The 24,277-nt window shown below is 45.5% G+C and overlaps 1 protein-coding gene across 1 annotated transcript in view; it reads left to right on the top strand.

Moving 5' to 3' along the window:
• PEDS1 (plasmanylethanolamine desaturase 1) overlaps positions 1-23,368 on the top strand; it is a 180,123-nt gene extending 156,755 nt beyond the window's left edge. Inside the window, exons 5-6 of the mRNA XM_085619152.1 lie at positions 14,808-15,020; positions 22,164-23,368. Coding sequence (XP_085475278.1) covers positions 14,808-15,020; positions 22,164-22,285 — 335 coding nt within the window. The 3' untranslated portion in view covers positions 22,286-23,368. The remainder of the gene's footprint in view (positions 1-14,807; positions 15,021-22,163) is intronic.
• Positions 23,369-24,277: the final 909 nt, after the last annotated feature.

Genomic DNA, 24,277 nt, shown 5'->3' on the forward strand with positions numbered 1-24,277 from the left:
GTCCTTGGGACATCTTAGTGTTGCAGTTGAGGACTCCGTTACCAGTGTTCACCTAGAGACCAGATGCAGAGCAACAGTGACAGATGCTTTTCCACAGAAAAGCAGCCCAGTTTATGCCATTCCTACGATCCCTAGGTTGGCATTCCAACTACAGACTCACAGGGTAGAGATGGTTCCTATTGCTCCAGTTAGGAAGTTTCAAGCTTGCATTTCAGTTCTGGAACTATCCTGTGATTCTCCAATCCCTTAACCCCATTTTCATGCTATTTTGCTGAATCCAAAGGGGAACGTTCACCTGTTAAATAGATAGTCCTTTTCACCTGATGACTTTATGGGTTTCCTGGTATGTTGGTCGTGTTTATGAACAGTCTAAGGGTGCCTGGAACTTGCAAGAGCTATCTATCAGTTTGGAACCATTGGCATGATTGGTCCGTGTAGAGTGGTATTAATCCAGCTGCATTAGCCACCTTTTAAACTTCCAGTCGGATTTGGTAGGGCGGGTAAAGCCCATTGGACCATGATGCATAGCTATCAGCCATTGGTGTAGGGAACCACCCATTTAAGCAGCTTAAGTGGGGACTGCCACTGGGCACCATGGGCTGGTGACCCCTATCCCACTAAAACATAAATGGTCTTTTTTTCTTCCGATCTGCAGACAGACATTTCTGGAAATACCAGGTCAGAGTGGTGTGGGAGTGCGACTTCCCTGTACAGCACATGAGGTTAAGAGAAATTATGAAAATGGAGCAGCACACAGAGGGGGAGAAATAGAAAAAGTGAGAATAAGACAAGAAATAACAAGAAAGGAAATAAGGAAGAAAAGATGAAAGGCTGAATGGGAAGGTGAAAGGAAGGGCCATGGACTCTATGGGTGGAACATTGAAGGGATGGACATATAGAAGGGTGAATGGATAGGTTAATGGATGAGCGAAAGAAAGGAAATGGGTTTGTGAATGGATGAATAGATGGAAGGGTGAAAGGATGGAAGGATGATGAAAGAGTGAAGGGAACTCTTCTAATGCAGGTTGGGTTTGCCCGCTTAGTATACTCTGCGTTAGTGTGAATAGACTTATGGTTCACTGGGGGGTGTCTTCATGTTCTGGCCACTTGTACTCCTTTTGCAGTGCTCCTGTGCAGTCGAACCCCCTGTATTCCAAGTTGCTTAAGGGTATTAGGCTTTTTATAACCTGCAGCACATGTAGGTTCGGCTGTCAACATGGTCCTTTCCTTCTTGCAGCTCTAGCCTGATAATGAGTTGTTGCAGCAATAGAAGCTCTGTGAAACAAACCATGGTGCTGTGGGTGATATTCCTTAGGAGATCTTCAGGCATTCGGGTGTAGGATGTGGTTGTAAGGATATTTACTGTGGAGGCAGTGACATTCATTGTACAGAAGAAAGAAGGCCGACACCCCCTTGATGTCCTACCTGGCCTTTCCTGGTTATCCCAAGTTCTTTGTGGTGAAATAATTAAAGCAGTACAAGGCGGCATATCAGAGTTTCAGACTTGATCATCGTCCCTGCTGCTTATTTCTACTTTGGTCTGGTGGGAGATGCAGCAGGAAGGTCTGGATGCTTTGTGTTTTGGTGGTCCGTTGGCTCGCAGTCCTGTCTGAAAGCCATTTGTGGTGAGAAGCAGATTAGACAATATCACGAAGACCGCAGCGTGGTTGGCTGAATCCATCTTTAAGAAGTTTTACTTTACACGCTTTTAGATTTTGCTTCTCACTTGATGAGTAAGTAGAATAGCAGAATTCTTGCTTTTGGTCTTGCTAAGGAAAGTTACAGTTCTATTGAGAACCCTGAAGAAAGGATTACTCAATGCGTCCCCTTTGGACTCTTTCTCCAGCTTTCTTTTTATCTGTGACAGTGACCCTCCCTTTAACTATACAGGTATAACCGGGGAACTGTCTTTATTCCTTCATAAAACATGTTTTCTTAAGATGTACTTGTGTGGTATCTGCTTTCATTGTCATTTTAAATCACCAAAACAGGGTCCTACAGTTATGACCCTGTTCTGGGTGATCTAAAATGACATGAGCAGAATGCACCAGTGTCACAGCTACAGTCAGATGGAATGCGCAGTAGGAACAGGTGTCCGTTGTACTCGGGGCCAGCCTTAAATTGGATTGACTGGGACAACACCCGGGGTGGAAACACGATTTGGTGTTTGGGGTGGGGGTGCTAACAATTACGCTGAGGTTTGCAGTCGGCCCTGGTTCTCGCGAGACGCCGTGGGGTACAGCTTGAATGGGACCGGGACCCCCTGACTTCCACTGCTGGATCAGGGATGTTCTGGAATGGGCAGTAAATGAGGACACTCGCATGAAACTTAGTAAACGGGATGATGAGGCAGAATAGGATATCGCTGTGTGGAGTAAGTTGTGTGCTGGGTTTTTAAATCCGGACTTTGACTCTGATGTCGCGGTCCGGATGCTGAAAGTGATGGAGGTTCTGGCAGTGAGTGGTCCGCTGCGTGGAGGACATGGATTTTCTATGAAGAAGGCTTTGATATAGGGATTATGCAGGGGTTGTGCAGTACGGAGATTGTAGGACTGCCTTGATGTATTGATTTGTCATACTGGATCATACAAGATTACATGTATTGTACTTATTTCTCTTCCTTCCCCGAAGTGCTATATTGTTTATTGTTTTAAAAACTAAATAAAACGTGTTTTTGTTGTTGTTTTGAATTGGATACTCTGAGGTACATTAAGGGCTGATTACAAACTATTTAACGGGACCAAATGGGATGGACAAGCTGCTGTTTGCAGGACATTGTCAGGCAGCTCCCTGCTGCGCCCCTCGGAATATTTGCGCCTTCGGGCCTAGGCCCAGCTCACCCATGCCCAAGCCTGGCCCTGGTTGGACTGTTTTGTCTGGTGTTCAATTGCCGACCTTTGTTGTGCTCTCAATAAATAACTTTACTATTTATTAGACCTTAAGTGAGTTTCTTCACTTTTTGGCGCCGATGTGCTGAGAGCACAGCTTCATTTACAACACAAAGCAAGCATTGGCATAGCCAATAGGTCTCGCCTTTTTGGACCTTATAAGTGCTTAGCTATGCAGCATATAATCCCGGGTGGTGTGCCGCCAGGGATAGAATAGCTATACAATTACTATTTTTGCCATTCACAAAGCTAGTTAAAAGTAGGATTTTCCTTGCAACAAATCTGTATGCCTTTTTGCACATGTGTGGGTTGGCTAGAACGCACAGGGGATCTGTATCATATTGGTTCTAATATAGTTACTGGTTAGACTGACAGTTTTTAGAAAGTTATACCGACACAAATATGGTTTAAAATCATCTGTCACTGATGTGACACTGCCCAATATTACCAACACAGACTTGATGATAACTCTTATTGATAAGAATATGAAGGGCTTGGGATCCCTGTGAGATATTAGCTACAAGGAAGGAAGGGTCACAGTGGCATATTGGCAACAATGTGGGTGGGCTCTTTGACGTACCAGCACATACTTGCAAGGGGTAATCACTAGACCAAGTATATAACCAGGGCAATATAAAGGCCCCACTGACGAAACATGTAATTACATATCAGCCTGATAACCTGCACAGGGCACACCGCAAACATGGCCTCAATTGTCTTTACCTGGGTAGGATGACGCACAGCGATGACCTCCCAGAGACTTCTTCCAGCAAGATAAGGCTGGCACATACGCAAGGCATGTTGACATTTTTCACATCAACACAGCTGTACATTAACACACGCCATAAGACTGCTCTTCTCAGAAGGTGAGATGTGAGCTAAAGTGTGCTTTTCGAGAAAGGAAAACATCTGCGATGCTGCTGCTGCATAAAAAAACTTCCCAGAGCACGAGTTCTACTTGACCCGGGCCTGGTATTCCCCCCCCCCCCTCCTCCTTTCCTCAACCGTCATCCTCCCTTCCCAATACACACTCACGAGCAGGCTACTCCCAGATCGCCCATTGATGCCATAGAAAGGAATAGTAATGCCCAGAGGCTTCAAATCTTAAATATACAAGCGGCAGTAATGCAGCCCATTTTTACAAGCAGCGCTTTATATCGGGTCCACCACACCCAGTAAAACCGAACCTTGTTGATGAATTTACGCTTCAATGCCTCATCAGAGTGAGTGTGAAAAGAAAGTGGTCTCCAAAGGGCAAGAGGAACAGAGGATGGGCGAGCGGGAAACTGTTCTGTGTGAAATAGGGAGGAGCGACGGGGGGGGGGGGGGGGGGTGGAATATAATAGAGGGTTGCCAAGCATATATTTATTTAAATTTGTGATTTTATATAACGCGAACACAGCCCAGGAGCGTTAGAACGCTTTGCTACGAAAATGGCAAAGTTACACCTACCTGAATGAGGTTAAAGGATATTGAAACAAGATGCTTGAGTGATGGAGAGTAAAGCAGATCGGAAGGAAAAGTCAGAGAATAAACGCATGGGTGATGAGCAAGTGTGTATTTGGCTATCTCCTTTCCACTCCTAGATTAATCACCTGCTGGCAACTTATGGGGGACAGTGGGAAATGGGTATGTGTGGAAGGCCCACTTTCTCTGACGACAAGACCCTCTTCTTCACCTTGAAATAAAAATTGCAACACGTTGTAGAAATGGGATCGCTACGTCTAATCCAGCTCGTCTGGCTGGACCCAGGGTAAACTTTGCCGCCACTTTTTCATTGCCATTTAGTGCTGAAATGAGACGGGTGGTTTTGCTTTTGGCACGCCTGGCCCCCAATCTCACAAAGGCAGTGATGTTGGGGTGGACGCACCGTGAGCAACTGACACCAAGTGTGCATCAGTGTAAGTGTGCGTCACACAAACCCCAGATAATCTGCGCGACTGCGAGATAAACGGTGAGGATACTTTCCGATGGTGACAAGTTTACCGAGGCTCCTGAAACACCTGTGTCGCACATCTCCCCCCACAACACAAAGTCCACCATGGCGACACTTTCCTTCAACAACAAACTGTACGTGCTTGTATTCTTGCTCCCTTACCTCGCTGCTACAATGCCATGCCATGGCAGGTGCCTGTGGAATGAGACTGCACGGGTTCAGTGGCGCGTTTCCATGGTTTGGATGTCACCTCAGCACTTTACGCCCCCTCAGATAACATCAACAACAAACGCTGAAAGACAAGCGTTTACCTTGCGGGAGTGAGCGCGATAATTGCTAACACATGGCGCTGCTGCTCGCTCCTGCAAGGGAAACGCCAAACGTGCACGCGTTGCAATAGAAAGCAATGCAAAGCGTGCACATTTTTGGCCAAAAAAGCTGATCGATTCCAAGAGGTCCCCTCCTATGCAGCGCATACAAAACCTAAAAAATGCGGCGACATGAACTAGTTCTGCCCATCACTGTCGATCAACTGGTCTCATTAACTATAGTCACGTTGGATAACCGAAGAATTCTCATTTAGTGCCCATGGACCTGTTAAGTGGTAAAAGGGTTTACTATACAGAGATCGGATATAATGTGTGTGATTTATTGGCGTCTGACAATTATATGCCTAATGCCTCTCTGAGGTACTTCAGGCTCTGTCAGGTAAACACTCACGGCATTCAGCAGTCTGCTGACAATGCTTCACTCCGTGCTATAAGTTTAACGTGCATCAGGTTTTGTCAATTGTATAAAGAAAACACGTCTTTTTACCTCATCGTCTATCTTCTCCGGCAATTAATTCCGATCTCAGCGCTCAATACCATCCATGTTTTTAGCAGTAAAGTAAACAAGGCAGGAAATTTCATATTAAATGATTCGCCAAACAACAGTATTTTTCTTTAGTGCCATCTAGTGTTTTAACAGCAACACAGCTACTCTGTTTAGCTATTCTGTATGCTCATGCTAAGCCTAGTAGTGAACAAGCACACTTTTTTCACATGAACTCCAGGCCAATAATGAACCTGTGGAATCTTTTGTAACCAAAGTGCTAATCAATGACTGCATTTGAGGGGTTCACTTCTAAATAGATTCATGATCTCTTGCAAACTCATCTATTTTATGTTTATTTAAATCAGGGTTGTCCGCATGATAACTTTCAACAGTACCACTCCTTTATTTTATTTGAAAGGTTTTATATAGCGCTAGGTACACCCGAGGGTATCAGAGCGCTTTACATCGACAATGACAATAAACCTGAAAACAATAGCAATAGATGAAGCAAATTAAACAAATGGTTATACAAAAATAAAGGAATAATTAAGATTACATATTGAGCAGAGTGCATATAGTGTATACAGAAAACAAAATGAGAGGACCAGACTGTAGTTATAAATAGTGATATTACAGTATGCCAAGGAGGACTTAGTGTACATAGTAGAGGGGGAGGGTATGGTGAGGGGAGATCATGGGACTAATTACCCCAAAAATGTATTGAGAAGGTGAATTTTAAGGTTTCTCTTGAAGCTGTCATAGGAGGAGTTGCATCGAAGGTCTTTGGGAAGGGCGTTCCAAATGGTTGGGGCCTTGCCGCAGAAGGAGCGGGATTTCGAGGAGTTTTTTTTTTTTTTTTTTAGGAGAGGGGGTATGAGAAGAAGAGTGTTGGTGCTTCTCAGCGTACTGGCACTGCCAGCTCTTTTGAGTTTGGTTGAGAGGTAGGTTGGAGTGTTCTGATAGAGGGCTTTGTGTGTAATACATGCAATTTTGTAGGAGGATCTGCCTTCGATGGGGAGCTATTTGGGGGTCTTGAGGGCAGGGGAGATGCGGTCAAGACGGTTACAGTTGGTTGTTAGTCTAGCTGCAAGTTTGAGGACAGATTTGTTGGGGGCATGGTGGATTTTGGGAGTACCTGAGAGAAGGGCATTCCCGCATTCTATTTTGGATAGGACCAGAGATTGGATAATTAGTTTGAAGTAGTCAGCTGAATAAAAGGTTTGATTTTTTTTGAGATGCCGGAGTGTGAGGAGTGCACTTTTTGCGGAGTTCTTTACATGGGAGTTGAGTGTGAGTTTATTGGTGATGGTGATGCTGAGTGATTTGACAGATTTGGCGAGGGAGAGAGATCAGTTTAGGGCATTAAGGTCAGTGATCCATGTTTGGATGGGGAGATGGTTGTTTTTGGGAGAGAAGAGGATGATCTCAGTTTTGTTAGGATTTAGTTTAAGATGGTTGTTATGGAACCAGGTTTGGATCTTTGTAAGTGTAGTGTTAAGGTGTAGGATATCGGCATGGGACTTTATTTTATAGTACAGTTGGGTGTTGTCAGCATATAGGTGATAGTTGAGTTGATTTTTGCTTGTTTAAGTATGAGGGTCAGGAGTTCCATAAAGAGGTTGCAAAGGGCGGGGAAAGGATGGATCCTTGAGGGACACCTAGGGAGACAGGGGTTGGTCTAGAGAGGCTGATTTTAATTTTAATTTGTTGGGTTCTATGTTGGAAGTAGGATGTGAACCAGATAAGGACCGTGCCATTAATGCCGAAGCGTTTGAGTGCATTGAGTAGGGTTGGGTGGTAGACTGTGTCAAATGCAGCGGTGAGGTCAAGGAGGATGAGTAGGTAGCTCTCGCCCTTGTCCAGGGCTAAGTGAATATCATCGACTGTTGAGCAGTGCGGTTTCAGTGCTGCAACCTTTGCGGAAGCCAGATTGAAGGGGGTCTAGAAGGTTAAATGTGTCAATGTGTTTGTCCAGTTGGTGGAGGGCGCATTTTTCGAGGGCTTTGGAGAGGGGGGGGGGGGGGGGAGGTTGGAGATAGGGCGGAGATTGGTAGGGTCATTGGGGTCGGCTTTGGGATTTTTGGGGATGGGGGTGATTTGTCCGAGTTGAAGGGAGATGGGAACATTTCCTGTAGAGAGGGAGGCGTTAATGATGTTGGTCCAGTAGGGTACAATGACGTGTTTGGGATCTTGGACGAGTGCGGAGGGGAGAGGGTCTTTAGTGTGGGAGGAGGGTTTGAGTTTAGTAAGGATGTTGAAGACTTCCTGTTTAGAGACTGGGTGGAAGTTATGCCATGAGGCGTTATTTTTGAGCTGTAGGATACTGGGCAGGGGTTCAGGAGGGATGTGCGATGGGAGGAGGTGTGAAGGTGTCAGTGGTGAGTTCAAAGGGAGAGGTGGATAGGGTGTAGTATCCAGGGGGTGTTGAGGGGTGGGCGAGGGTTGGGGGTGGAGGAAAGCGCGGTCAATTTTTGCGATAATTATTGTTTTTTTCACTGAAAGTTGGCGATTTCTTCACATTTGTTAGTGGAGGCCACCGGGTTAGGGAGTGCAGGTGAGGTTTGATTTCTAATAATGTTGAACAGTTCTCTAGGTCTTTTTTTGGCCCGAGAGAGTTGATGACGAAAGAATGCTTTTTCCGAAAAGATGTGTTTTTTGTCGGAGGATCTTGCATTTCTGAGGAGAGCAAGGTGGAATGGGGAAGGGTGTTGTCTCCATGTTCTTTCAGCCAGTCTCAGTGAGCGTCTTTCTTTATTAAGGTCTAGGGTGAACCATGATTTAGAGGGGACATTTTTTAGCGTTTTCGTTTTCAGAGGGGCGAGTTGGTCTAAAACCTCAGACAGTTTTGTTAAAGTGCTCAGTGAGTTCATTTGCATTAGAGGAGGGGGCAGTGAGACTGAGTTGGGATTGGAGTTTATGTTCCAAAGTGCCGGGGGGGGGGGCCTGTGGGGGGGGATTTGCCTAAGATTTCTGGTCACAGTAGTAGTCTTATTGTTTTGTTTAGGGGCGGGTGGGGCTGGAGGGGAGATCGTGAACAGAATAAGATGGTGGTCAGACCAATCGATGGGGATGATGTTGGATAAGGATGTCAGATCAGGGTTGGAGATGATGGCGTCTAGCGTAGCTCCTTTGGTGTGGTTGGGGGGAGTGGCAGAGCTGTTTGAGGTAGCTAATCTCAAGAAGGCTTTTGAGAAGGATGGTTGCAGGGTCATTGAGTTCATTCCAGTGGAGGTTAAGATCTCCAAGGAAGAGATCATTAGAATTGGAAAGTAACGATTTAGTAAGAAGGTCGGATAGTTCTTCGGCAAATGGAAGGGGTTCACCAGGAGGGTGGTATATGTTATGGAGTCGTATTTGGGGGGGCAGCTTTTTATTTTAAGTTCGGCTCCTAAGTATTCAAAGGTTGTGTAGTCCGTGTTATTAATTGGGGAGAGTTGAAGTTCTTCTTTATAAATAATTGCTAAACCTCCCCTTATTTTTTCAGGTCTGTCTTTTCTGAGAATAGAGTAGCCAGGGGAGGGCAGAAGGTCAAGGATGGGTGTAGAGTGGTCTTTGAGCCAGGTTTCAGTAAGGAAGGCAATGTCAGCATCCTGGTTGAGGATGGTTTCAGAGATTTCGGTCGCATTTCAGACAGCCGAGCGGCAATTAACGAGCATGCAGGAAAGGGGTTTAGGGTTTGTATTAGGGGCGGGGAGAAGTTGAATGCTGGAGAGTTGTGGGGGAGGTCTGGGGGAGCTCGGAGTCTCGGGGATTCTGCTAGTCCCCAAGATAACTGAAATATTGGAGTGAGTGGGGGAGGGGTCTTTAGGAGGGGGATGGTTAAGGTAGGCGTTACAGAGGGCAGAGAGGTCGTGGGCTTAGTAGGGATTCAAGGTTCGAAGGGGTCTGTCAGAGCGGGTGAGGAGAGGCGTTGTTACCCAATGTATGGGATATGGGTGTTTTCCGTGGCTACTACTTGGAGCAGATGGCCAAGAGGGGCGTGCTATGGGTTTGTAGGATTTGATCCGATTGAAATCTTTTCTGAGTAGGGTAAGTTCAGTAGCTAGGGTAGAGAGATTATGGTCTAAGTTACGAAGTGTCTGACAGAGGTTAGGGAGGAGGGAAGTGGAGGTGTCTGGGATGGAGGAGGGGTTAGGGACGGAGTGGCTAGGGAGGGAAGGTTGGCAGATTGGAGTGGTAGTTTTGCTAGGGGGGGGATAATGTGGGTGGTTCTGTGTTAGGAGGAAGATTGGGGAAGGCCAGGGGATGGGAGGGGTGTGTGTGCCGGTGTTGGGAGGGGGGGGTTGGGAGTGACGTGTGATGGACTGGTGGGGGGAGGGGGGAGAGAGTATGCGGGGCGAGAGGGGATGCGGCAGCGTTGAAAAGGGAGGAAATGTAGTTTGTGATGGAAGGGGTGGTGATATGAGGGGTTATGGTCGTTAAGGGACTGGTAAGAGGGGGAAAAGGGAGGTTGCAGGGTGTCGGAGTAGGTCGGTCATTAGGGGGCATGGGGGTTAGGAGGAGTGTATTGTGGGGGTGGGGGGGGGGGGTTGGTTCCAGAGAGATGGGTAGGATAGGAGTTAGTGCGAGGGATGTCTCATTAAGGTTAGGAGTGACATGGGGGTGTGGAGTTAGTCTCTGGGGGGCGGAGGAGAGTTGAGAGGGGGTTGGTGAGGCAAGGGGGATTGGATTGCGACCAGGGATAGTTCAAGTGAGGGTGACAGAGTAGGAGTTGTTGTACGGGGACTGTCATTAGGGAGAGGGTTGGGAGTAGGGGCGGCCGTAGGGGGTCCGGAGGGGTTTTGGGAGTGAGAGGTTGTCGGGGGGGGGAGGGAGAAGATAGTAACAGCTGGTCGGAAAGAGTGTTGAAGAGGAGTTCAAAAATTGAGAGGTGCTGCTCGGGTGCCGGTCGGGTTTTTAAAAAATAAAGGCCCAGATCAAGTGAGCAACGGGGGGAGGGGGGCACTGAGTAGCCCTAGTCGGTTCATTGTTGTTGATGGTCTTTCAATAATAATTGGCGGGCTCACCTCAGGTGAAACTATGGTCAACTGCAGGCTTCCAACGACGATTAGGGAATCACGGCGGTCTCAGCTCCAGCGTCGGCGTCTCAGCGTCGGCCTTCGCGAATCCACTGAGCTGTCCTCATGTACGAGGAACGTCTTCCGCCCATCTTGGGGTGGTTCTTCGTCAAGGGTTCCGGTGTGCCTGCAAATGCCCTCTGGTTCAGAGGATCTCGCAGCCATGCAGGAGGGCCTCCGGCAAGCCGCAGGGAGACACTGCGCGAATCGGCCAAATCTCGCTTGGCTGTTGAGGGGGCACAGAAAGGTCCGATTAAAAAGCACCTGCCCCAGTTGAGCAGCGGGGAGCCACCGCACAAGCCCCACAGCAGTTTTTCCGTCGGTGCTCCTTCAGGCGTCCGCTTCGGGGGGGCTCGTGCAGACTGGGCCAGATTTTGGTACACCACAGTGGGCCCAACCCTCTGCATCGGTTTCCGGAAGACCTCTGGGCAGTCCTCCCGTCCGAGGAACGATCTGTTTCAGCCGGGAGCCGAGCAGCAAGGACTTTCGGTTTGGGTCCTTGACCAGGGTGAAGGTCGGGAATTTCCGCTAAGCCGCAGGCTCCAGGCGGCGACCGCAAGGGCACACAGCGGGTCCAGCTCTCGGCATCGGCCTCTGAGGGTCACCGGGTCAGCTCTCCTGTCCAGTTAGAGGCCGACTCAAATCAGGAGCCGAGCAGCAAGAGTCCACAGCGCAGGCCCCCGAAGAGGACCACGGGGATCGGGTGGTGAACGGAACCACTGGAGTGGACCCGAGAGCCAGGACGCGGCTCAGGATGCGAAGAAGTCCGGGTGGGGTAAGACGATCAAACGATATTTATTCCAGTATGTACAAAGCACTACAGAGGGCATCTTAGAGATGCCCCCTGAAACCTAACCTACAATCCACGTCTGGTCTGGGAGGCTGCCACATAGCAGACATGTTGCTGGACCCCTTGGTGGAGAGCCCCTGCTCTCCTGGGCCTGCAACAATGCACATCCTGGGTGAGGTGCTAGGTCTCCTCCCCCAGGATGGGCAGGGGGAAGCTTCAAAGGCATGCCGCCTCTGTGAGCTTCTCCAGGCCACTTGCTGTACCCCGCAAACTGGCCCCCACCGGTTCTGACCCCCACTCTGGCGGGAAGACTGGCCGGAAACCCCAAATAAGGACAGGGGATGTGCTAGCCTGCCAACCCCACCCCTCAGGTGGGGGAGGCGATGTGAAGCACATCTCCGGGCGCTCGCCATCTTGTAGATGGGAGGCCCTGCCCAATCAGGACTAGGCTACTGCCCCTCCCCCACAGGAGAGTGGCAGGATAGGGGGTGTACCCACCCCAGGGCAGGGACCCATTGGTCCCTGCCCTTTACCTACCTGTAACGCCCCTAAATCTAGTATTTAGAGGCACCCTGAACCAACCTTCTCCAGATTCCGAAAAGACAAAGAAGAGCAAGAAGAAAGAAGACCCGCCATACAGCTGCTAAGAAGAGGAAGACACCAACTGCTTTGGCCCCATCCCTACCGGCCTGTCAATCCTCGAACCGGCTCCTGTTAAATCCCGGCACTTCTTGTGGCCGGCAACCTCACAAACCCCTGAGGACCTGGCTACCTTGTGACTCGACTCATCTGGGACTCCCATGAGCAGTGGCTCAAGTTTCTAAACCCTGGCATCAGCCCGGAACCGCAAACCCTGCACACTCTGCACCTGCCAAGCCGACCTGTGCCGGAGTGGACAAAGACACCGAATCCGGCACCCAAGGACTCACCTCGAAGCTCTTGACTACGCCTGCAGCCTCAGAACCAGGGACCTCCCCAACCGCAATAAACAGATTCTAAGATTTCCCGACACCAAAAGGCACCCCTGCACCCGGCGCCCTGCGGCCCCCTGTGCCCGACTCCTGGGTACCTACCTATCCTCCAACTACCCAACTTACCTCTCGAAGTGGTGGTGGCACCTGAAGCATCTTTGTCCCCGAGCTTGCAGCCTTTGTTCAGCCTGGAGCTTTCTCATTGAAATCCATTGAGCGCCCGAAGGCTCAAAAGCACCCAGCCGCCCAAGTGGCCCTGGCAGTGTAACTTCTACTCCTATCTACTTCCCCATTTGCCCTGAGCAATTGACCAGGAGCCCAGCTCCCACAGCCACGTGGCCTGCTAGTCAGCAGCCACCAACCAAGGCCCCCCTGCCTTCTATAGGATAACATTGGGCCTAACTCACTCTGCACCCGGCCGCCCCAGTGCTTTGAGGGTGTAACAAATGTACTAACCTGACCCTGGGAGACCCCAGAGTCTGTGCCCAGAACCTTAACTCTGCCAGTCGAGTACTTACCCAAAAGCCGATAACCCAATGTTCTTCCATAGGGTAACATTGACTGGTTTCTTCTGAAATTTCTTCTAAGTGTGGAGTTTCTAAAATGTAAAATATTCACCTAAAATCACCTGAGTAACAAAAACGGAAATACTCACCTGCTATTAGGAGAGATCCCAGTGCTGGATCTTGGTGCCCAGCACTGACCCTGAAAAGTACTCACAACCGTACTTACCAGTAACTCAATTTTCTTCCATAGAAGAAATTTCACAGAAAACCAGTCAATGGTTTCCTAAGTATAGTTTTTTGCAAATTACAAATATTCGTTAAAAATCGTACCAACTGTGAAAACGGAATTACTTACCTGTTTTAGATAGAGGTTCCAGTACTGAGCCTAGGAGCCCAGCCCTGGATTACAAAAGTAACGAGAACATACTTTACCTGTAACTTGAATTTTCTCCCATAGGGAATCATTGACTGTTTTTATTAAATTTCTTCTAAGTGTCAACTTTTAAAATATCAAAATATTGCCTAAAAATCCTAACAGTAACTGAAACGAATTTACTCACTTGTTTCCAAGACCTGTCCCAGGACTGAATCTAAGATCCAGTCCTGGAATTAGAAAAGTAATTCTGAAAGTAATCTCTTGCAAATAACTTAAAAACTCACATTAAGATCAATGTATTATTGTGTTTGACATTGTGTTGCCTATTGCAACAACCTGTAACTATTGTCTACAAAAGTCAATTGCATATTGCAAAAGTATTTAACTAAAGCCTCTCATTCTGAGCAAGTATATTTTAATACCTATTGTTGGTTCTAAAATAAAACAAGCATATATTTTATTTCTATATAAACCATTGGCCTAGAGTTCAGTTCTTGAGTGTGTGAGACCATTTGCTGACTGAGTGTGTACAAAAAAATGCTTTACACGGTCCTCTGATACTGCCTTACTGCTCGACCAAGCTACCACTTTAGAGAGTAAGGTGATATCTAACTTTAACCTCTGCCAAACCTCTGGGGACTGTGGACTCTGTACACACTGTACCTATTTGGGAACAGTATATACAGAGACACTTTCTCACACATACTTCACTAAAATAACTGAAACTGTGTCTTTATTTCTTCATGGAGCATTTTTTCTTAAGATGTATTTGTTTTTGTTTCTTTTGCATTCGTCGCCCTAAGTGGGAAGGGTATGCCCAGACGTGGGTCGCTTGCTCACTGACCCACTGGATTCAAGCTAGCCTGGCTGATGAGGGGTGATGCCCTGAAACCAGTCCCAGGATGCTTGTTTCTAGTGTAGGGAGGACCTGGCTTGGCAGTTCGGGCTGGACTGTTCGCATAGGAACAGGGTTAAGACTGATTTGCATATGGCTGGGTCCAAACTGGGGTGGTGTGGTGAGCAAAATAATGACGGATTAAACCCAATTCCTTGTGACTGGGGGTGAATGTTTGCATTGATCAGCATTCCCTCCATCCATCGTTTCTTTTGCATTTGTTGATCTTTGCTCCTCAGCAGGAATTGTTCTAGATGACATGTGAATGCTTGTCTCTTCCATAGGATCTTAATAGAAGGAAGCATAGGATTAACCAACTTTAAAGTGTCAAGTGTGTGAATGTATGCAGTAAAGAAAGCAAGTGTGATTTTCACCTCGGTGCTCTTCAAATAACTGCAATTTCCAATTGTTAGTAAAGATTTTTTGCATTTTAAAGTGCACTTGAAAATATGTTGAGCTCTTTCCTAGACAAGAAGTCATAGTTTAATGATAAAGAGTAATTGTGTGTTGCCTATGGGGATATTTTATGAGGGATTATCTGATTTTTGTCCTTTAATTTTCTTCTTTTGTAGAAGCAATACATAGAACATATCCGTGGGATTGCTTCGTGTTTGCCCTTGCGATATTTGTGACGTTAACAAACCAGATTCACAAATGGTCTCATACCTACTTCGGTCTTCCTTGTTGGGTAGTCTTCCTGCAGGACTGCCACATCATATTACCTCGGAAGCATCATCGCATCCATCATGTGTCGCCGCATGAGACCTATTTCTGTATTACAACAGGTAATTTGCAATTCATATCATTACAACCAAGAACGTCATTTTAACAACAAATTGATGCACATTTCTTTTTTTTTTGTTGCAACTATTGACCTGTCTAGGAATCCCAACACACATGTAGAGCTTTAAAAGCAGAGCTTCTGTTGGAGGGCTATGATACTTTATTCTGTTAGTACTTTCCATCAGTTCCCTCTGACAGTCTTTGTAGATCCCCATTATATATAATGGGGTATCAAAGAGAAAAGTCCACAGACCTGGTTATTGATTGGTAAAGAAAGACCGTTGGTCCTAGACCAATTTAAGCATACAATTAAATTGTTCTGTAATCTTAATTAAAACACATCATGATTCCATGTCATTTGCATATAGTCATACAGTTCAGACACTCTTCAGCATGTAAAGTATATATGCACACTCTCAATAGATACACTGGCACTAAATCAAATTTGAAGTCAGAGGAACTGTTTTATTCACAGGATCTCCTCACATGAACAGATTGTCGCATTCAATACAAAAGAAGTTGTTTCAACATAAGAAGTAGAGGGAACAGAAGGTGTGCTCATGTGTAGGGCAGATACAGTAGAATAGAAGGGGTTTACAATCACATTCAAAGTAGAGTTCAATTACAATAATTTTTACAATATACAAACTGGCTATGGTATACAGTCAGCCTAGTTTCTTGTCAGGGCCTACCCCTTACGGGTCGTTTCAAGTATTGTTCATATTTCTTTCAAAATGGTGCACAGAGAAACCTCTGTGAAATGGATGGGGTAGGGATGATGACAGGTGCAGGCCCACAGTGGGAAACAGATGTCGATACCTCTACTCTCGGGTCTTCCTCAGGACAGGGGGATAACCTATGTAGGGTGTAATTGGATATAGTCTGGTCACTGCCCCAATTGGTGGGTAGTCCGTCCTTAATACTTTGACGGTGTCGCATAAACAATAAATGTATGCTGTTAGCTCCTTAATTAAGGGTGAGATGAATCGCCCGTGGTCAATCTCGTTTCGCCGAGAAGGAGCCGCACGCATAGACCGTGTCTTTCATTTCAGGAGACGAGACCTAGTCTAAAACAGCCTACATTTGTTTATACGACACCGTCACAGTACTACAGACAGACTACCCACCAATTGGGGACAGTGACCAGACCATACCTAATTACACCCTACATAGGTTGCCCCTGTCCTTAGGAAGACCCGAGAGCAGAGTTATCGAATTACCCTATATGCACAAGGGTCGAAACGTCGACATCTGTTTCCCCCTGTGGGCCTGCACCCGTCATCATCCCTACCCCATCCATTTCACAGATGATGCCAGTTCATGAACACATCACTGAGGTTATTAGGTCATTTCTAAATTGATAAACCTGCTTACTTGCTCCTTGTATGATATTGTGACTTTTTCCAGTCTTTCTTGCTGCATAGCCGTCACTACTGGCTTTGGTTCCCACCTATGGAAACAGGCTACCCTAAAAATAGGTGATGCGCCCAATCTGCCCTTACCTCCAGTCGGGTGCCAAAAGTCCCCAAAATCGAACTTGTGTGACATGAAGCTCCTTTCTTCATGGCATAAAATCAGCCAAGTGCATAAATGAACTGAAATCCCTACAGATTGTACTCGGTTGGGGCAAAGTTATTCTGAAAACTCACTCCGTCTTTGGGTTCTGTTTTAATTCCGATTGGGAGAGATCTTCTTTCCTACATCCTTCCTTTATTCGGTTACCTTCTCTACTGAGGTTAAATTTACTATTGAGCAATTTTTTTGACTTCTAGAGCAGTGGTTCTTAACCTTTTGACCCCCCCGCTTAAGCAATTCATAAATAGAACCTTAAAACAATGCACAATATAACCGAACCCATTGCATATCAAATCCACAAATTATGAAATGTTTAATTCACAAACGAAGAGCTCAACAAAAAACGGGTGTTTTATTTTATTGGAAAGGTTGGAGCTTTTCAGTATTTTGTTTAATTTCTGAAAGATAAATTAATATGCTAGACTCTAGCAATATGCCTGTATTTTTTCTCTTATTGCATGCTCTCTTTTTATCATGCACAAACCAGTGCTTCTGTTAAGGTACTGGTTGCCCATACTAGATTCTGTTTCCTGAACTTTTGCTGTTTTCATTAATCAATCTAACAGTTCCAACTTTACCAACTTAAATTATTAGCTTCCAATTTTAAATTGCTTCACATTTACAGAGCATTTTCTTTTGATAGGGTGTGAATGAATGGTAGAGTAGCCGGCTGTCCGACTGCCCAGCAGAGTTCTGCACTTCTCCATGGCTGGTTAGAGTAATAAGCTCAAAGTGCTGCCTTACCCTCCCTAGAACCTTGTCCCATCCTTTTGCACTGTGATTTCCCCCCCTCCCCCCCCCCCCCCCCCCAAAATCGGCAGGTCTAAACTTTTGCTACACCTATTGGGATAACTGTCTTTTAAGTGTATGCAGAAGGCATATTTGTGAACACCTACAGTACAATGAAATGTTTTTTTTTTTATGGTTGCAAAATATCTTCTCCGCACCAGAGTATTTGTAATTGCTGCTAGTTAAGAATGAAAGGGAGTAGCATTTGTCCAAACGCGCGCTCTCTTCTTGTGGAAGACATCAGTTGCAGTCTTAGAATCTTCCCAGTGGTGGAAAATGTACTGCAGTGGAAGTTTCACTTTTTTTTTTTTTTGCAGAGTATTGATCTACTTGTCCGTGTCGAGAATAGTGCACACTTCAGCAGTTCCCCAATGCATCATTGGCTAAAGATTATGAGGAGTCATCAGAATACTTATGTGAGGTGTCATTTATATAACAAAATAAGCTGCATCCTACTGCCTTGTTGTCATTAAAGGAGTAACCCACTCACGTGCTCGCTCTGTTAAGGTCGTTGTTAGAGAAAGACTTAAGACGTAGCATAAATGTATCACTTCTAGCAAAGTGTAAGTGACGTTTTGTGGCAAAAAAGCCAGCCAACTGCTATCCTAACGGGATTCTAAACATAGAACAGAATTGAGGCTGCAAAAGAAGAATAGAGATAAACAGTATAAAGACGTTGACATAAAATTAAGGCTTTCCCTTCATTGAATCGTTTTTGGGGAAAAAAAGATAACTTGTGACAGTATTTGCCTTATCAACGGTAAGGTGCCTGTCTGTCTCCACCAGTGTGTGGAGGTGCCATGCATTGCCCGTTTAGTGGATGGTGTGAAAGAACAATAGTATTGTGTAGGAAATGCCATGCTGCCCAACATCTCGTCACGATCACGAAATGGAGTAAGTCATATTCATGAGATTTACATCTCCAGCTTGTCTTCTCCCGTCAGCTTGGCTATGTCTAGTTTTGTGAGGATCCAAGACCAGTACTGTAACATTTTGAATTCTAGGTATTTCAAGCGGGTCCTTCATAGTTCTCAGCCATGTGTTTTAAAGATATTTCCCCAGTCTTCAGCTCTATAGGTTTTACCTCCTATTTTGTCAACATATTTTAGGGTCTTTCAGTAATATCGAGTGTATGGGTGAGATGAGGGTGCTGCACAAGCAAACCCCAGACCATGTCTTTGCACTTACTCCATTTCATTATATATAATAGTAATGGGGTTTCCTCAAGTGTGACAGAACCTGATCCCAGTATTGTGGTCCGAGAGTGTAGTAATTGTTTGTTATTTCCATATTTCATTGTGCGATCTAGTAAAATCTTATTTGAATGGATTCTTTCTGCTTACCATTGCTTCAGCAAGACACGTCAGTGAGTTTCAATCGCCATATGTCCACCCATTACTTATTTTTCCTCAATTGGGTCAACCTATTCCCCCCCGGTCCTTTTTATCTCTCCACATCGTACAAAGAAGGAGGCTAGGTCTACATAGGCTGGATCCATGGATGGTGGTCAGTTTTTCCATTGACCTCACCAAGGATTTCTGGATTGGTGACCAGTTCTTTGAAGAGTACGCACGCAACTGGAAGGCAAAAACTGTTCAAAAGCAAACCTTGTTGAAGTGGATTATCTTTTGTGTTAAAATGTGTTGTGCATAAGGCCCATTACACCAGGGCCAGCTCTTCTACCTCGGCATTAGCAAGGGGACTCCTGTGGCTGAAATCTGCAGAGTGGTTACATGGATGGTCCTTCATACTTTTGCTGAGAACTACTGCTTAGATTTAGAAGTACAGTGGAATGGCCCGTTTGCCTGTTCTGGACGTCCTTTCCAGACCATCCCTTCAGTTCACTCCTCACAATGGTGTGCTGCTTGGTAATCTATTCAAAAGATAAATAATCTGCTGGCAGAAGTATGCACCTGAAGACAAGCGTTTGCAATGTAATCGGTCTCGCATTTGTGAAAGTTAGAGCTGTTGGCGTTTTAAACGACCATGTCTTTTACTTATGTTTATGGAGTGGATGTATGTAGTGTGGAGTGGAATTATGTGGGTTGGATTGAAATTGTTAGTTGTGGAATTTTGTAGCTTGGAATAGTGTGGTGTGGAATGAATATGGGCAGTGCAATTGTGTCATGGTGTGCAGTGGAATTGTGGATAGTAATTATGTGGTATTGAGTGTAATGGAATTATTTAGAGTGGGGTTGTGTCATAGAGTGTAATTATGTGGATTGGTGTTTTGTGTTGTGGAGTAGTATGTAGTGAAGTTTAATTATGTGGTGTGCTGTTCAATTTACTTTGCGTATACCTCTGTGCACATTGTAAATGTGTACTCTTACATATTCATTTTGTCTGCATTTATGTACAGGCATGTTGGTACACTGTGATGTAGTTTGTATGTGTGTGCATACATTCATAAAAATCTGTACAAAGCGCTTCGGCACCTTGACAGTAGTAGGGAGCGCTATCAAATGTGATAGAATATATGCTGGCACATTGTGTATGGGTGGGTTTGTGTATGAATGTCCATTCTTTGTTTTGTGCCTGTACAGAATTGTGCTGCATTGCTGCTGCGAGTCCTAGCAAAAGTTACCTGCGGGTTCATTTAGAGTTTTAATAGTGGCACCTGTTTCAGAGGGAGGGAAGCTGAAATGTTGCCAAGAGTGTGCACTTCAACCTAACCCTGTGCAAACAACTTCTCGAAAATGTCTTGCCTTCTCTGACGCCAACTGTACCTCACCCTAGTGCCCAAACCACTGGAGGACGAGCAGGCTCAGAGAAGGCAGGGGGCACAGGGTGAGAGAAGGCAGAGCAGGCAGAAAGCCCACACTGAGGAACAGAGTGGGTGAAGCATGCAGCGTTAAGGACAGAAGACTGAGCAGGCAAAGAGCCCACACGGATGAGCAGGCAGAGGTGCCAGAGGGCTGAGCAGACAGAGCGCACGCGGATGAGTAGGCAGATGGTGTCAGAGGGCTGAGCAGGCAGAGAGCCCACGTGGATGAACAGGGTTGGATGAAGCAGGCAGCGTAGAGGACAGAGGGCTGAGCAGGCAGAGGAGCCAGAGGCCTGAGTACTAAAAGTGCGTGTAAGGATGGATGAAGCAGGCAGGTGAGAGGACTGTGGATTGAGCAGGCAGAGGGCGTGCGCATTCAGCGTGCAGGCTTGAGCAGTCAGAGGGCTTGGCTGGAGTGCGATCAGACAGAGAGGAAGGGGCGACGCTCAATGTTGCATGAATTCATTCCTTGCATCCAGCGGTAGACCGGCTTCGGGCACTCGTTCTCTTTCGGCTTCCCGAAGAGGCTCTTGCCCTGGGTGCAGTCCAGCTCGAAGTGTGGCTGGTGCTCTTTCAGGCTGGGCAGCGAGCACGGGGGCTGTTTGACCCAGTAAAAGCCGGCTACCCTGTACTCGCAGACAGCCCCGGCTGGAGGCTGTGCTGTCTGTATGGTGGTAGTAGGTAGGCATGTGTACAGCACACCCCGAAAAAGTACTTTATTATTTATTGTTCTGACTGGGCTATATTTGATTTCCCGGCTTGGTCAGCGATGCCCAGAACCTTCAACACAAGCAATAAACACTTCTTGCTTTAATAATGCAACCTTCCTTAAAGGTCTGCTCCCTATGTTTTTCGCTGCTCAGAGAACTAATGTTGAGATGTGCGCTCACTGTGGTGCTTAACTGTGCCACAGCGAAACCTTTGAAACCTATCCAAGATTGTGAGCTCAGATTCTTAACATGGAAAATGACTTGATAGCGGTCTCCTGTGCCAGGAGGATGGATGAGAGTAGGCATGTTCAGTTGAAATCAAGTTCTATCCTGACACGGTCAGTCTCTGGACATACCCAAATTTGCGCTGGGGTGTCTACTAGTTCTGTGTCACCCAAATAGTGTCTTTACCGGGGGTTCAAGTCCCGTCAGTAAGACTGATCAAGCACTGTGTATTGTAAATGTAAAGATGGTGCTTAACTAATAGGAAAAAAATTATAAAAGCATTGTAAACTACATCTAGGTGCTTTGTGGCCTTTAGACAGCCCAGGCTGAAGCATGCATTGCCTATAGGCTCCATCACTGGATAGTTAATAGACTGCATGAAGTTTGCCTACCAAAATGTTGAACAACCGGTCTGGAGAGTCTCAGCCCACTCAACAAGAAGCAGGACTACAATGGCTTTATTTATGGAAACCACACCTCTGCTAGACATATGAAAAGAAGCCATCTGGTCATCGCCTAGGACTGTATGCAAGCAAGGCAGTACCTGGAGGCTGAGGTGACAACTCTGATCAAAAGAGTAGCCAAAGGGAGAAGTTACTGCAGGGCAGGAAATGTATGGGAAAACTGTGCTGAACTGGCTTAAGAAGAGAGTCCCTTGGCTGGATGGCTATTTAAAAATTCCTCATGTTCATTTTTAACTGGAGAGTTTCCAGCTTGGCACAAAAGAATAGTCAAACACCATCTAAATCTGTCGAAGGCCAATGCTATGCTGTAGAAAATCTTTTACAGGTAAGTAACATATTCTACTCAAGTGAGCCTGTATCCAGGGCATCTCTGCTAACTAGGAAGATTCCTTTAAGAATACACACAGGGACCTTGTTGGTTTACATCTGCATTAACATTGATCTGTCAGAGGCAACATTAAGGTGTACTGAGAAACAATTTAAAATCACTGTACTGCTTCTCCATGTGCATTAAAGCGTACGGCTTCTTCACTGATGACGTTTGCAATCTAGTGTGTGGTATTCTCTTTTGCTGTTACTTGTTTCTATTACTGAGTTTTATCTTCTCTTTTATTGCAGGTTGGTTGAACTATCCATTGGAGAAGATTGGATTTTGGAGGCGCCTTGAAGAAACAATTCATGGATTTACCGGGGAGAAACCACGGTCTGATGACTTGAAGTGGGCGCAAAAAGTTAAATGAAACATTGCCAGCCTTGTGCTGTCCCTGACTTGTTGCCAACTATATTTTTTAAGAAATAAGCCATCAGCCAAAAATACAAGACTTGCAAAGAATAACAGACTTCTAAACGGGAGATAAAAGTGCTAACCGACACCCTGCAAATACGAACTTGGCATTTTAATCATCAGTCACTTGAGCAGAAGGGTTAGATTTCTGTTCACACAGTGCTTTTCAGTGTAACTGTCGATGCTGATGTTTTAGGTAGTTTCACCGTACCGATTCTCATAGGAACATCGTATGAGCCAGAAAGAAGCGAATGTAATAAAACTTGCACTAAGGAAAACCCTGGGTGAAACAATAATAATTTGTTGTATCAACATTAATATACCGTTTAGCAGTCGCTAGATGTCAGACACATAGGATGGGTAGCAAGAGAGAATGCTGTCTTAGTGTCACTGCATTGTGGAGAAAAGTCTGTTATTATACAATGCATGGAAACTGCATATCGAAGTAACCAAACCAATCCACCATGCCCTGTAACAATGATAGTAATAGTTCTTACTAATTGTATCTTCATTTTTGAACTGGGTCTTCCCAATATGCAATAGGACTTTGGCTTCATAGGCTGTTGGTCATAGGACACAGACTAGCCCAAATGTTGCAATCACAAATTATACAGCCATTCATTTGTTTCCTGTCCTCAAACCGAATTCTGAATCTTGTTAACTGATGGTGTAAGAAATGACAGTAAATGTTAGTTTACTCTAAACATACAGACACACACATGCACTTACGTCAGTTTAAGGGCTTGATGCTCAGGCTGGTATATATTTCTTAACACTGGTCGAGAGTAGCCCTAGTACCGGATACCTGCTGTTAAGTTCTCGTGAGCAAAGGTATCAGATTTCTTCTCTGCAAAAGGAAATTGTTTAAGGGGTGATGATGTTTTTTAAGGTGCTTGCTTTTTTCTGTAAATAATATAAAGCCTTAAAATATTTTTTTTGTGTAATGGGAAAGTTAATTTGATCTGAATGTATATAATATATTTATAACAAAAAGCAACTGGATACTGCTAACCCTGTTAAAGAAATCTTGTTCGCTGAAGTTTGTGTCTGTGTTTATGTTCTTTAACAAAGCTCTTTGTCTTGTGCATTGCTCCCCTCCCCCCAGTCTTTATTGGATTGAATTGACAGTTATTGTTTCATCTTCCTAGACTAGGTGTTTTACCTTTTACCCCCCAAAAAACGTACAAATTTGTTTGCTGCTATATTTTTGTTTTCTTTGTTTCAACTACGAATTTACAAATGAAGGCAATCGCCATAGTCTTTTTATATGGATGCTTGAGTTGTAAGGTTTTCACCATTACAATAGAATATCTTGGAGCAAAGTAAAGGTCTTCTGTAACATACTACCAACAACTTTTCCCTTGTCTAGTGCTCAGCTGCAGTACTTCCCATTACATAACTCTGGCTTCTTGTGGTGTTAATCTGTGTGTCTTTCTCTAATCTCTGACGCTAGCACCATATCCTGGGCTCTAACCGTGTCATCCAAATTATCCATCGCTCAGGCTATTACTTTGCACATATCACTATTGTCCGTCTTTCAATCTCCCCTTATTCTACAAACAATTGTTAGATTCCCTCACTGGTGTGCCTGCAACCGAACACAAGCCTGATTACATTTATGGTGTAGGCTACCAAAGAGCTATGTTCTGCATCTGAACTCCTAAATGGAGTGCAGGAATAGCCCTTTATTCCTGCCTTCTGTACTCAAGATTACTAATTAAGATGAATCTCTTGCTCTTGTCCAGTTTCACATGTTTCAGCTCCTTTCAATGTCCTCCGGTGCAAGAGCATTCATCTGGACTTGGTTTGGAGGCTCATCATAACAGTTTGTCTGAACGTCAGCAGTCATGTTTTTTTCATCAAAGTAGTCCAAATCATGAGTAGGGCGATTTGTGTCTTGTTTTTGCCCTGCAAGTTTACCGAACTCTCACTCCTAGTGGTTCCTAGG

This window comes from Triturus cristatus, chromosome 7, assembly GCF_964204655.1.
Source record: "Triturus cristatus chromosome 7, aTriCri1.1, whole genome shotgun sequence".
Lineage (NCBI taxonomy): Eukaryota > Metazoa > Chordata > Amphibia > Caudata > Salamandridae > Triturus > Triturus cristatus.